We start from the raw sequence: 12610 nt of genomic DNA on the forward strand, positions 1-12610 counted from the left end.
TTTGGAAGGCAATCCATTGGGAGTGATGAAGTGATATTGGCCATTGAATTCCCATTCTCACTTGGGAGCATTACAGTGGAATGATCATTGTCCATCACCATCCAACTCAGCTCCACTTCACAAACAGCAAGATGGAGCAGCTGAAATCCTATTGTCATCACCGACACAGATTTTCCAGGTGTTAGCTAAATTTTCAGGGCTGTCTGGAACTAGTATGGTAAAGCCTGTTTTTCAGTGGGAATTCTGAAATTGTCTTGGATAGTGTTAATGCACCCAGTTGTCATATTCCTCTGTTGCAGCTGTGTGACTTCCTGGAGACTCACTATTTGGATGAGGAGGTGGAGATCATCAAGCAACTCGGGGACTACATCACCAACCTGAAGCGCCTGGGAGCCCCTGAGAATGGGATGGGAGAGTACCTGTTTGACAGGCTCTCCCTGGAGGACAGCAGTTAGTGTGGCCTGGAGTACTGTCTGCTTGGTCTGAATGCATTCCCCACTTCACCCTGGACAACCTGTCTCCTTCCAAGGAGAAGGGACTTGTGTAGCAAAGAATGTAATAGCTGTACCAGCTAAATGGAAATGAATAAAATTATGTATTGATCTTGCTTATTGTCCATCATTCAGAGCTCTGAATACTTTGGGTGATAGCTCTTGCTTGAAGCCAGTTCTCTTCTGTAATTTGATTGGTCCAATTTCTAATTGGACTGGGCAACCCTTCACGGAATCGCTCACTATCCCCACATTAGAATGTAACTAGATGGAGTGTTTTTTTGGTTATTCCTGTGGAAATTGAAGGTGCTTCTCCTCCAAATAGGATAAGGTTGGGATTTGTCAATTGTGGCATTGGCTTTCTTCTAGAGGACAATTAGTGCGCTTCTGGATATGGTGGGTTCAACTGTAGCTCAAAGCAATTGTCTTCCTCTGGTGCCAGGAAGCTCCCACACCGTCCAAAGAGACTTCTCTACCCAGCCTGATAGAATTTGGGATAGTGGTGTTCAATTGCACATTTCCCTTGAAATCTCTTCCCCGCCTCAGCCATCCTGCGTACTCAATTATTGCCTGAATGATGACAGCAACAAAAAGTGAAGACAGCCCTTTATCAACTGACCCAGCTGCCTGATCACAAAGGTCTAAAGGAAGAGGCCCAGCAGGCTCTGATTTCAATCCAGCTGGCGGAAGCAGCAGAGCTGTGAAACAATCTCGATGGCCTGGTATATCTCTTTTTTTTTTCCCCATTGGGCCCTACCCTGACCAAAACACACTATATTCTCAGTATTGTTACTTTTTGGTTTCACCATCCCAAACTGTGGCTGGAGCTCCTTCTCTTCCGCCTCTTCCCCGCTTCTCTTTCCCCCCGCCCGCAACCCAACCTCTTCTTTCTTTTCTTTCCACGTGCCCCCAGCAGCCTTAACCTTCACCACAGCCCCTTCCCCTGGGAGTCAGCTCAAGACATTCACCTGAACTGGACTGGATTATCATGTAGAGCCTCATTGCCGCTTACAGCAGGATAACAGGGACCTGGGAATAACACAGCAATGCACCTGGTTAAATGCTGCTGTTTGATTGGCTCTTGTTGCTAAAGCCAGCATTGAGCGCACTAAGCTGCTCCCTTGGTGAACATTATTCCTGATGCAGGTTGATTGGGTGAAATCACATTGAAGGAGCAAAGTGGCTCGGAGAGGAGACATGGAGATGCTGACTTTCCTTTACGGCTGCTTCTTTTATCTTTCAAGGTGTCAGAGATCATGGGTTCGTGAGGGGGCTATCAGAGACATCCTGAGGATTGTTCCAGGGAGTTTTGTAGCGAGTGCACACTGCAGCCTTCATAGAGGTTGGCGGGGGGGGAGGGGTTGCTGCAGAGTCAAAAGGCACTCAACATATTTGTTCCACCACATAAAGCAATTTATTTTCGGTGAATAAGTCTGGGCTACAGTAACCCTCAAGTGCAGGAAGGGACCATTAGGCCCATTAAATCTGCATCGACCTTCTGAACAGCATCCTCTTTAGACCCAACCCCTTTGCCTTAACTCCACATTTCCCACGGCGAATCGACCTAGTCTGCAGGCCCCTGCTCACGATCGACAATCTGCAAATCATTGGGCTGTGTGAGGAAACTCAAGCACCTGGAGGTAATCCACGCAGGCCATCACCCATGGGTAGAATCGAACCTGGGTCCCTGGCACTGAGCCGCCAAAGCATTCTAAAGTACCAAAGGAAAGGAATACACTGCGGCAAACTACATCATGGGAATAGACTCTGCAGCCCAGCCCGAACTTGCAGACCAGGTTTTCATAAACTGTGTAGTGCCATTTGCCTACATTTGGCCCATCTTTCTCTAAACCGTTCCTTTCCATGTAAATCTCCAAATGTCACTTAAATGTTGTAATTCTATCCACCTCGACCACTTCCTCTAGCAGCTCGTTCCACACACGCACCACACTATGTGTGAAAATGTTGTCACTCACACCCCTTTTAAATCTTGCCCCTCTCCCCTCAAACCAATGCCCTCTAGTTTTGGACCCCCCCTACCCTGTCCCAGCATGCTTTTTATATACAGTCAATCTTGAGTGTGCCAATGGCAAGGCTACATTTAGTGCTCAGCAACTCTTACACTTCAGGAGGTGGTAATGAGCTGCGTATTACAGTCCACCTGGTGTCGGAGAGACCGGAATGATGCTGCTGCTGTTGCTGAGGAGGGGCTTCTGGGATTTTCATTCACAAACAGGGATATTGTTCCAAGTCAGGATGGTGACAGAGTTACATGGAGCTGCTTGAGTGTCGTTGGTGCTGCCTCCAGCGAGAACATTGTAAACTATTCCAGCACTACTCCCAATTTCAGCCTTATTGAGGGTGGGCAGGTTTTGGAAACTCAGGAGTTGAGTACTTCCTGACAGAATTCCCAGCATCTGAATTCCCAGTTTCTGAGCTGTACCATCTACAGAACGCAATGTAAACAGGACCAGAAATTGCTCACTTGGAAACATGCTGGGGTTAATCGCTAGTTCTACTTCAACCAACGAAAAACGAAACTGGGAGACAGAAATGTTCAACGTGCGATACATTTCTAGCAGCAACTGAGACATAGAGGCCTGAGGCCTACTGTGTAGAAGAGGCACTCAGCACATTTAGCGTTTTGCTTTTCAAACTGGGCCTTCAAGGTCAAGGTCAGGGAGATCACATCAGATGCAGATTGGATCCACAAAGTACATCAGTTGCCTGTTTTAGATGATCCAAAAGCACATTATTTCTGTTGCTGCACAGAAATAGGAAAATGTTCAGATCAACCAAATCGAGCCAGTTTTCAAAGGGCTCCAACACCAACGTTCCAAAATTATGACGACTAATCCCTCAGAATAGCAATCCGACAGAATTCTGCAAATCTGTGATGAGTGTGTCTTAACGCACAACCTCAGATACAGACATGAAGTTTTAGAGTATATTTTATTCTCATTTTCAGGGAGATGTCCTTCCAGAATTTGCACTTGTGCGGGAGGTCAAAGGTCATTTCAGCAATTTCATCATCAACCAGTTGTCAATTCTGATTGGTTTTTTGACCCGATTCCCATCCTGCACTGATTGGATGTGGCAGCTGATCAAGTGATTAACAAGAGTGTTTGGCCATCACTGATGATCTCATTTCCTGCTTCATAAAATGAGTGTTGGCTCCTGGAGTATAAATAGAGTCCCACGGGAGGGATGTTTATTGTTGCTTTTAACTTTGTCATTTTTGTGGTGAGGAAAATAAAGCAAGCTTTTCCTTTATAAGATGGCCTCCCAGATCAGTCAGAACTATCACCAGGATTGTGAAGCTGCTGTCAACAAGCAGATCAATGTGGAGCTCACTGCCTCCTATCTCTATCAGTCTTTGGTGAGTGGTGTCTCTGTTGGGTGAAACATACTTCTGTTCTGTTGAAGTAACCTCTTCCCCTTGGATGTAATTAAGTTGTCTATCTTCTAGACTGAGTTTTGTGGCTCCTACCTCTTTCTCAATGCAGGATGAGTGTGATGTTACTGTAACAATAGTTTGGTGTCTAATGTTACTCTAACTTGGGTCCCAGTTGGTTGTCAGTGAGATGTGGAGGGTGGAGTGTTCTTGTAGTTACTTGCCTGTCCCATGATGGTGCTGTGACTGGTGGTAATTATCGCTTCCTGTGACTGTTTGTTTGAAACTTGAGGGAACAAAATTAAAAATGAATTGGGACTCACCATTGTGGGAATGGAAGCACCATCAGCTAGTCACTGCTTTTCTTTTCCCTCTTGTATCCTTGTTTCTATTTGAATCTTGTGGGGATCTGAAGTAAACCTGCCAATTGATACTGAGAATCTTGGTTTCCTATTGCAATCAGCTTAGAATAGGCTTGTTCTAGCCCTACAGAGCGGGGCCGAGAGGTGGCAAATGGAGTTTAATGCAGACAAGTGTGAGGTGATGCACTTTGGTAGGAGTAACCGGAAGGCTAAGTACAGCGCTAAGGGTAAGATTCTTGGTGGTGTAGATGAGCAGAGAGATCTGTTGATAGATAGACATGGATTGTTGAAAGTTGCCACCCAGGTTGACAGGGCAATTAAGGTAGTGTTTTGTTTTCTATTAATAGAAGACTGAGTTCTGGAACCAAGAGGTTATGGTGAAGCTGTACAAAACTCTGGTGCAGCTGCACTTGGAGTATTGCGTACAGTTCTGGTCACTGCATGAGAAGGATGTGAAGCTTTGGAAAGGGTGTAGAGGAGATCTGCTAGGATGTTGCCTGGTATGGAGGGAAGATCTTATGAGGAAAGGCTGAGGGACTTGAGGCTCTCTTCATTAGAGAGAAGAAGGTTGAGAGGTGACTTAATTGAAACATATAAAATAATCAGAGAGGGCTAGTTAGGGTGGATAGGGAGAGCCTTTTTCCTAGATGGTGATGGTGAGCATGAGGTGGGGTAGCTTTAAATTGAGGGCTGATAAATATAGGACAGATGTCAGAGGTAGTTTCTTTACTCAGTAAGGGAATGCAATGCTTTGCCTGTGACAGTAGTAGATTTGCCCACTTTAGGTACACTTAAGTCATCATTGGATAAGCAAATGGGCGTACATGGAACAGTGTAGGTTAGATGGGCTTGAGATCAGTATGACAAGTCGGCACAACATCAAGGGCTGAAGGGCCTGCACTTGGCTGTTATGTTCTATGCTCAGATTAAACTGGGTGAGGTTGTGACTCTTATCTGATTAAGCAGATCTCCATTTGAAATCTACCTTGCTTTTCTTCATACTCATGAGGTGGGTGTGGGCTGTCTGTATGTCAAGTGTTGGAGCTTTTCAAAGGCACAGCACTGCCATGGGGCTGAGAATGTACTGACCCAGTGACTCTGGTAAAAAGTTTATGCCCGTTGTATTTGGCCTGATTCTAAACTAACTGGCCCCTCTTTCCCCAGGTGGGGTGCTTGTGCCCTTCCAAGGGGTAGAATGTGTTTAGAAGGTGTTTACGTAACCTTAGTGTTTGTTGCAGGGTGCTCTCTGGGCTTGTCCCTGTCAGCAGGAAGTCCCCTCCTGATGAGGGTCAAGCCCCTGTCAGCCCCACTTTGGGAGGGGGAACAGCTTTCATTGAGCCAGCAGTTGGGTTTTAATCACTGACCCATTGTCCCAACACCCCTTGTAAGCATGTGCCAGGAATGAAATCCTTACTATTCTACATCTTCTAACTGCACATTTAAATCGCAAAGATAAATTGTGCTTGTGTGTGCATTTGAGAATTGAAGCAACTTTTTTCAGCAGGATTTGTAAGAATGTGCTTGTTACTGGCTGCTTCCAATAGCAGACCTGCTAAACCTCAATACATTGAATTGTGAACATCCTGGTTTAGAAATCTACAGGACTTTGCCTGTTGGATTAAGTCAACAGTGGTTTTTCCAGGTTAATGAGGGATCTTGTCTGGAGAGTAGTTGATCTGCAGATCACTGTCATATTTGTCATGTGATCAGTTTGTTTTGTCAGTCTTTCTTTCATGTGTAATGGTACAAGTTGCTAGCAGTCTGAGTCAGTGCAGCTGTTTTAGATGCAGCAGTAAACTGTTGCAGTAACAATCCAAAGGCTGTCCTTAGGCAGGCTTTCCTTGGCAGATTCTTGGAGCTAACGTCCTTCATTCATCTCCTCATGCACCCGCAGGCACCCCTATACTGCAGTTCTTGTCAAACTAATAGATACAGTGCATCCAATTGCATTGATCCTGACTAAGCAGAAAATGTGCTTCTTCCTAGCTGTTAATTGCAGTGTCTAGGATCTGTTTTCTGGTCTTTGCCAAAGCAGCAATACAGTGCCCTGCAGCTGTTCTATTGGTGTACATCCTGCGCTCCAGCCCCTGGCACTGCTTGAAACCCTATTCAATCAAAGTTTTATCCCATTTCTGGTGGAGGTTAATCAGTAAAAACATCAATTCACACTTGTTCTCACCAAATGCTGTGCCAGACCCTCCTGGGCAATTTGCCAGGAGTTTCAAACCAAAATAAAACACATGGTATTTACAGCTTACCTGGAGGAAGCTGGGATTGTTTTGATTTTTCCAATTCAACAGCAACTGCTCCAAACTGGGTTCTGAATTGTTAATGCATCAGGTACTTAACAGCTTATTGTCAGTTTGATTTTGAGAATGCTCAAGTAGCCCTGTAGTTCTGAACTGAAATTGGACCATGACGTGTTAATGGACTTTACCGTGTTCTCCCTTCCAGATGTCCTACTTTGACCGGGATGATGTTGCCCTTCCCCATTTTTCCCAGTTCTTCAAACATCAGTCTCAGGAGAAGCGGGAACATGCAGAGAAGCTGCTGAAATTCCAGAATCAGCGTGGAGGCAGAGTCTTCCTCCAGGATGTGAAGGTTGGAGTTGGGTGGGGTGGGGAATGGGATGGTAATGGCTGCTCTTATGGTGTGGTTTCAAGTCAGTGACAAGGTTTTCATTTGAGTCAAAACTTTGTTCAGCCTGATTGATCTCCTTTTTGAAGCCAGTGTGGAAAGAAGCCCTTTGGCCCACCATGTCTATGCTGACCCCACAAACACTAAACAACATTAATCCCACTTAGCTGCCCTTGGTCCACAGGCCACTGTCCTGGCACTAAGTACTTGTCCAGCTGGACCCTAAACTGATCTTGAGTCGCAGTTTCCACCACCATCCAACCCTTTATGTGGTTCATCTCATATATTTCAAACAGCCCCTCAGAGGGGTGGGGGGTGGGGTCAAGTTTCCTCCAATCCCCTCTAACCTGCTTACTCCTCAAACCTGGTTTCTCTCCGGTGTTGGTGTCTGCCATGGGGAAGACATTCCATCAACTCGCCACTCTCTATTCTTCAATAGTTACATCAGGTCGCTCCCTCAGCCTTTCCTGCTCCTCAAAACCCCAGCCTACCTAACATCCAATCAATGGATCTTGGGCAACCTCACCAGCATCCCCCTGCAGTGCCATCCTGTCCAGGTGACTGGTGAGGCCAAAGAGGAATAATGTGGTGACCAGAAAAACAAACTGAGGAGACTGGTCCCCTTCCTGTTCCACCCCACCCAACTAATAGAGGTTGCTTGCCCTCTGTCACTGTTACACCCTGTTGACCTTGTCTGAACTTTGAGGGATCTATGGTTTTGGGCCTTTCTTAACTGTTAGCAGCACAACACACTTTGCAAACACCTCGCTGTCCCTTTGATGAATTAAATAGCCGTGATGTTTCTGATCATCCTGCTCGGGCATGTATGAAGCCACCAGCACAAGTGGTACTTGAACCTTGGCCTTGTCAGCCAGAGACAGGGGCACTACCACTGTACCATGACAGCATTTAGGATTCACTTGTGAATATCCTCGCAATTCCATCAGATGGACCCTGATGCAAATCTTGTCATTATCCCCCACAATGACCTGTTATTCAACTTCCTCCTTCAGATCAAGGACCGACAGGCAAGGTGAAAGCAATTCTGAAGGAACTGTTCTTCAGCTGTGCTCCAGGGCTGCCTCAGGGGCTAGCAGTGTTCTCAGTGCTAGGGACACAGGTTTTGATCTGGCCTCTGGTGAGGGACTGGTGTTTACATGTCCTCCCCATGTCTGCGTTGGTGTCCTCATAGGATAAGGGGATTGGCCATCTGAAATGCAGGGTTACAGGAATAGGGTGGGAGAATGACGAGTTGGGATCCCTTTCAGAGCAGTTACAGACTGATCCACGTTGTAAAGATTCTGAAGCTTAACTGTCCAACTTTCCTTCCTCCAGAAGCCAGAGAGGGATGAGTGGGGTAACAGCCTGCAGGCAATGCAGGTTGCCCTGGATCTGGAGAAGAATGTGAACCAGAGTTTGTTGGATCTACACCAAGTCGCCACAGCCCAGACTGACCCTCATGTAAGCTTCACCTCCTCATTGACTTCACTGCTAGGCCCTCAGGGCAACACGTTCATTGGTTGGTCTTTTGTGGATTAGAAATTCAGTTAGACTTTGTTTTTGTGCAGATGACATGGATCACTTCAGATCCATAGTGATTACAAAATCATTGCTGAGCAGTTGAGTCCAAGTGTGTATTTTAACTTGTAAACCTGTGGGGAGGACTGAGGGGATATTGGTCACTGAATTCTCATTCAGGACCACTGCAGTGGAATGACTTTTATCCATCACAAGTTAACTCTGCTCCAGTAAATAAACAGCAAGATGAAACAGCTAAAAAGCAGTTGTCCTCTTTGCACAATTTCTCCAGGCGTTGGCTCAAGACATCCCTGACCATCTCCCTCCATATGCATGTTTTTCAGTGGGAATTCTGAAGTTGTCTTGGATAGTGTTAATGTACCAAGTGTCATATTCCTCTGTTGCAGCTGTGTGACTTCCTGGAGACCGACTATTTGGATGAGGAGGTGAGGATCATCAAGCAACTCGGGGACTACATCACCAACCTGAAGCGCCTGGGAGCCCCTGAGAATGGGATGGGAGAGTACCTGTTTGACAGGCTCTCCCTGGAGGACAGCAGTTAGTGTGGCCTGGAGTACTGTCTGCTTGGTCTGAATGCATTCCCCACTTCACCCTGGCCAATCTGTCTCCTTCCAGGGAGAAGGGGCTTGTAGCAACGAACGTAATGGCTGTACCAGCCGAATGGAAATGAATAAAATGATCTCTTGATCTCAGTTCCTGTGCATCATTTTGAGCCCATTGATACCTCTCTTTGGTCAAGCAAGCTTTCTTGCCTTACTTCACCACTGCTTTTCCCCAACCCCCATGGACAGACTGCAGGCCAATGGGAGCCAGTTGGGGTTCAAATGGGGCCTGTGACCGACCCTTACTACAGCCATCAACTGGTGGCCCTGCTGACCAGTTCACTTTGTCACTGAAGTCTGCTGCTCCTCCCAGGGGACCTTGGGTTTTCTGAACTTGCTTGGTTCAACTGCATAGATTTGTTTTTTCCCCGGAAGGAATCCAAAATTCCTTCAAGTGGCTTCCTCAGTTTGTTGCTTTCTTTCCTTCGCCCAGGGCTCAGGCCCTCCCCATAACTGGAAGTCCACCAGCCCTGAGCTGGGCAACTTCAGCCCAAACATTCTCAACAGTCACATTCCAGAGAATCATCTCCAGATTCTCTGGGGCTACTTGATTGATAGTGGATGCTCCTGATACCATAAATACAAGGATTGGTGACCTGGGGCTTGGATGATAGCCCATGGTTCAAAATACTCCCATTTGGTTTATGCTTGCAGCTACAACAGGCCTCTGACTGAAGGGTTTGTACAAAAAGCTGCTGCCTTGTTTCTTGGAACCTTTCCATGGGCTGATTGAGTTTTTTTGACCCAGTGAGGGAGCAGGGATTTCTGGGGAAGGTGGGGACTGTCTCCTTTAGTCAAGATGCCTGGACATGCTGACTTTGCTGTACAGCTGTTTCCTTGATCATTCAAGGTGTCTGATCATGGGTTAGGGAGGGGGTGATCAGAGACAGCCCAGAGATTGTCTTGTTTTGGCACGAGTGCACACTGTAGCCTTCAGAAGAGTGTGGGTCATTAAGGTACTGAATATATTTGTTCCATCACAAAAATCCTTGTTGTTTGGCCCAGTCTCTATCCTTGGTGATAGAACCCCTGCTCTCTGGCAAGAGGCCATTTGACCCAGGTAGCCTCAACCTTCTGACCAGCATCCTGCTCAGTCCCACCCCAGTCCTTTAACCCTGTGTCTTCCCCATGGCTAATCCAGCTTGCCCCTTGTCAAAATCTCCAACTTAGCATTGCCTATCCACTTGACCAGCAAATAGTTCAGATGGTGGGTGGGAAACCAAACAGACACTGTAAATGTACAAACTCCCCAGGGTGCCCTAAGGCTGTAATAAATCCCATGTCGCTGTGAGGTAAGTGCTTGTTACTGAGCCACTGTCTCACCCTAAAGTACCGAACAAAGGAATATGCTGTTGCATTCTGTCAGAGTCCTACAGCAGAGATACAGGTTGTTTGGCTCAAACCGTCCAGGCCGAGCAGTGTTCCAAATCTGAACTAGTTGTGTTTGCCCCATATCCCTCAACCAGTCCTTTCCCTGGAAATCACCAAATGTCTTTTAACAACTGCAATTGCACCCACTTCTCCTGCTTCATGTAGCAGCTCATTCTTGACAAACCATTTTCTGTGGGAAAAGCTCTTCTTCAGCTTCTTTCTCTACCCCCCCCCCCCCCCACCCCGACCCCGACCAACCCCACATGCTTGTGTGTGAAAACATTACCCCTCCCTCCTGTAGTTTTGGACTCCCCTACCCTGTCCCAGCATGCTTACTGTATGCAGTCAATCGTGAGTCTGCCAAGGGCAAGGCCACATTTAGTGCTCAGCAAGTGTTACACTTCAGGAGGTGGTGATGAGCTGCTTATTACAGTCCACCTGGTGTAGGAGAGACCGGAATGATGCTGCTGCTGAGGAGGGGCTTCTGGGATTTTCATTCACAAACAGGGATATTTTCCCAAGTCAGGATGGTGACAGACTTACATGGAGCTCCATTGCGTGTTGTTGGTGCTGCCTCCAGCCAGAACATTGAAAACTGTTCCAGCATTACTCACTCCTAACTTCAGTCTTATTGATGGTGGACCGGCTTTGGAAAGTTACAAGTTGTGTAATCACAACAGAATTCCCTGCCTCTGACTTCCCAATTTTTGAGCTGTTCACTCTACAGAATGCAATGAAAACTGTAACAGATACTGTCACCTTGGAAACATGCTGGCGTTAAGCGCTGATTCAACTTCAACAATGTAAAACCAAACATGGAGACAGAAATGTTCAATGTGCGATACATTTCGGGCAGCAGCTGAGACATAGAACCCTGAGGCCTACTGTGTATAAGAGGCACTCAGCACATTTAGCATCTTGCTTTTCAAACTGGGCTTCATGCGACCCTAAGTCACGGTGATCACAGCAGATTCAGAATGGATCTACAAAGGACATCGGTTGCTTGTATCAGACAATCCAAAAGCACGTTATTCTGTCACTGCACAGAAATAGGAAAATGTTCATATCAACCAAATCAGGGCATTTTACAAGGATGAGGATAGCAAAGGTCATTACCCTGTTCAGAGGATAGCAAATGTGGTTCCCCTGTGCAAGAAGGGGAGTAGAGACAAACCTGGTAATTGTAGACCAGTCAGCCTTACCTCAGTTGTTGGTAAAGTGTTGAAAAAGGTTATAAGGGATAGGATTTATAATTATCTCAAAGAATAAATTGGTTAGGGATAGTCAGCACGGTTTTGCGAAGGGAAGGTCGTGCCTCACAAACCTTATTGAATTCTTTCAGAAGGTGAGCAAACAGGTATTTGAGAGTAAACCGGTTGATGTGGTGCATATGGATTTCAGCAAGTCGTTCGATAAGGTTCGCCACAGTAGGCTATTGTACAAAATGCGGAGGAATGGAATTGTGGGAGATATAGCAGTTTGGATCGGAAATTGGCTTGCTGAAAGAAGACAGAGGGTGGTAGTTGATGGGAAATGTTCATCCTGGAGACCAGTTACTAGTGGTGTACTGCAAGGGTCGGTGTTGGGTCCACTGCTGTTTGTCATTTTTATAAATGACCTGGATGAGTTTGTAGAAGGATGGGTTAGTAAATTTGCAGACGACACTAAGGTCAGTGGAGTTGTGGATAGTGACGAAGGCAGCTGTAGGTCGCAGAGAGACATAGATAAGCTGCAGGGCTGGGCTGAGAAGTGGCAAATGGAATTTAATGCAGACAGGTGTGAGGTGATGCACTTTTGTAGGAGTAACTGGAAGGCAAAGTACAGGGCTAATGGTAAGATTCTTGGTGGTGTAGATGAGCAGAGAGATCTCGGTGTCCATGTACACAGATCCTTGAAAGTTGCCACCCAGGTTGACAGGGTGGTTTAGAAGGCATACAATGTTTTGGCTTTTACTAATAGAAGGATTGAGTTCCAGAACCAAGAGGTTATGGCGAAGCTGTACAAAACTCTGGTTAGGCCGCACTTGGAGTATTGTGTACAGTTCTGGTCACCCCATTATAAGAAGGATGTAGAAGCTTTGGAAAGGGTGCAGAGGAGATTTACTAGGATGTTGCCTGGTATGGAGGGAAGGTCTTACGAGGAAATGCTGAGGGGCTTGAGGCTGTTTTCATTCGAGAGAAGAAGGCTGAGAGGTGACTTAATTGAAACATATAA

General features: G+C 46.4%; 1 protein-coding gene across 1 annotated transcript; it reads left to right on the plus strand.

The window, feature by feature from the left end:
* Window positions 1-3768: 3768 nt before the first annotated feature.
* Window positions 3769-8965, plus strand: LOC132206413 (ferritin, heavy subunit-like). Its single transcript, XM_059640532.1, has 4 exons — window positions 3769-3870; window positions 6702-6848; window positions 8220-8345; window positions 8810-8965. Exons 1-4 carry the CDS (start codon window positions 3769-3771, stop codon window positions 8963-8965), a joined length of 531 nt encoding a protein of 176 aa, XP_059496515.1.
* The last annotated feature ends 3645 nt before the right edge of the window (window positions 8966-12610 follow it).

Source organism: Stegostoma tigrinum, chromosome 38, assembly GCF_030684315.1.
Source record: "Stegostoma tigrinum isolate sSteTig4 chromosome 38, sSteTig4.hap1, whole genome shotgun sequence".
NCBI lineage: Eukaryota > Metazoa > Chordata > Chondrichthyes > Orectolobiformes > Stegostomatidae > Stegostoma > Stegostoma tigrinum.

What these genes read in the sequence shown, in the direction of transcription:
- LOC132206413 (XM_059640532.1), top strand. Translation starts at nt 3,769, where the DNA reads ATGGCCTCCCAGATCAGTCAGAACTATCACCAGGATTGTGAAGCTGCT. An exon ending in CCTATCTCTATCAGTCTTTG is followed by an intron (nt 3,871 to 6,701) that starts GTGAGTGGTGTC and finishes TCTCCCTTCCAG; the next exon opens with ATGTCCTACTTTGACCGGGA. An exon ending in CAGCCCAGACTGACCCTCAT is followed by an intron (nt 8,346 to 8,809) that starts GTAAGCTTCACC and finishes CCTCTGTTGCAG; the next exon opens with CTGTGTGACTTCCTGGAGAC.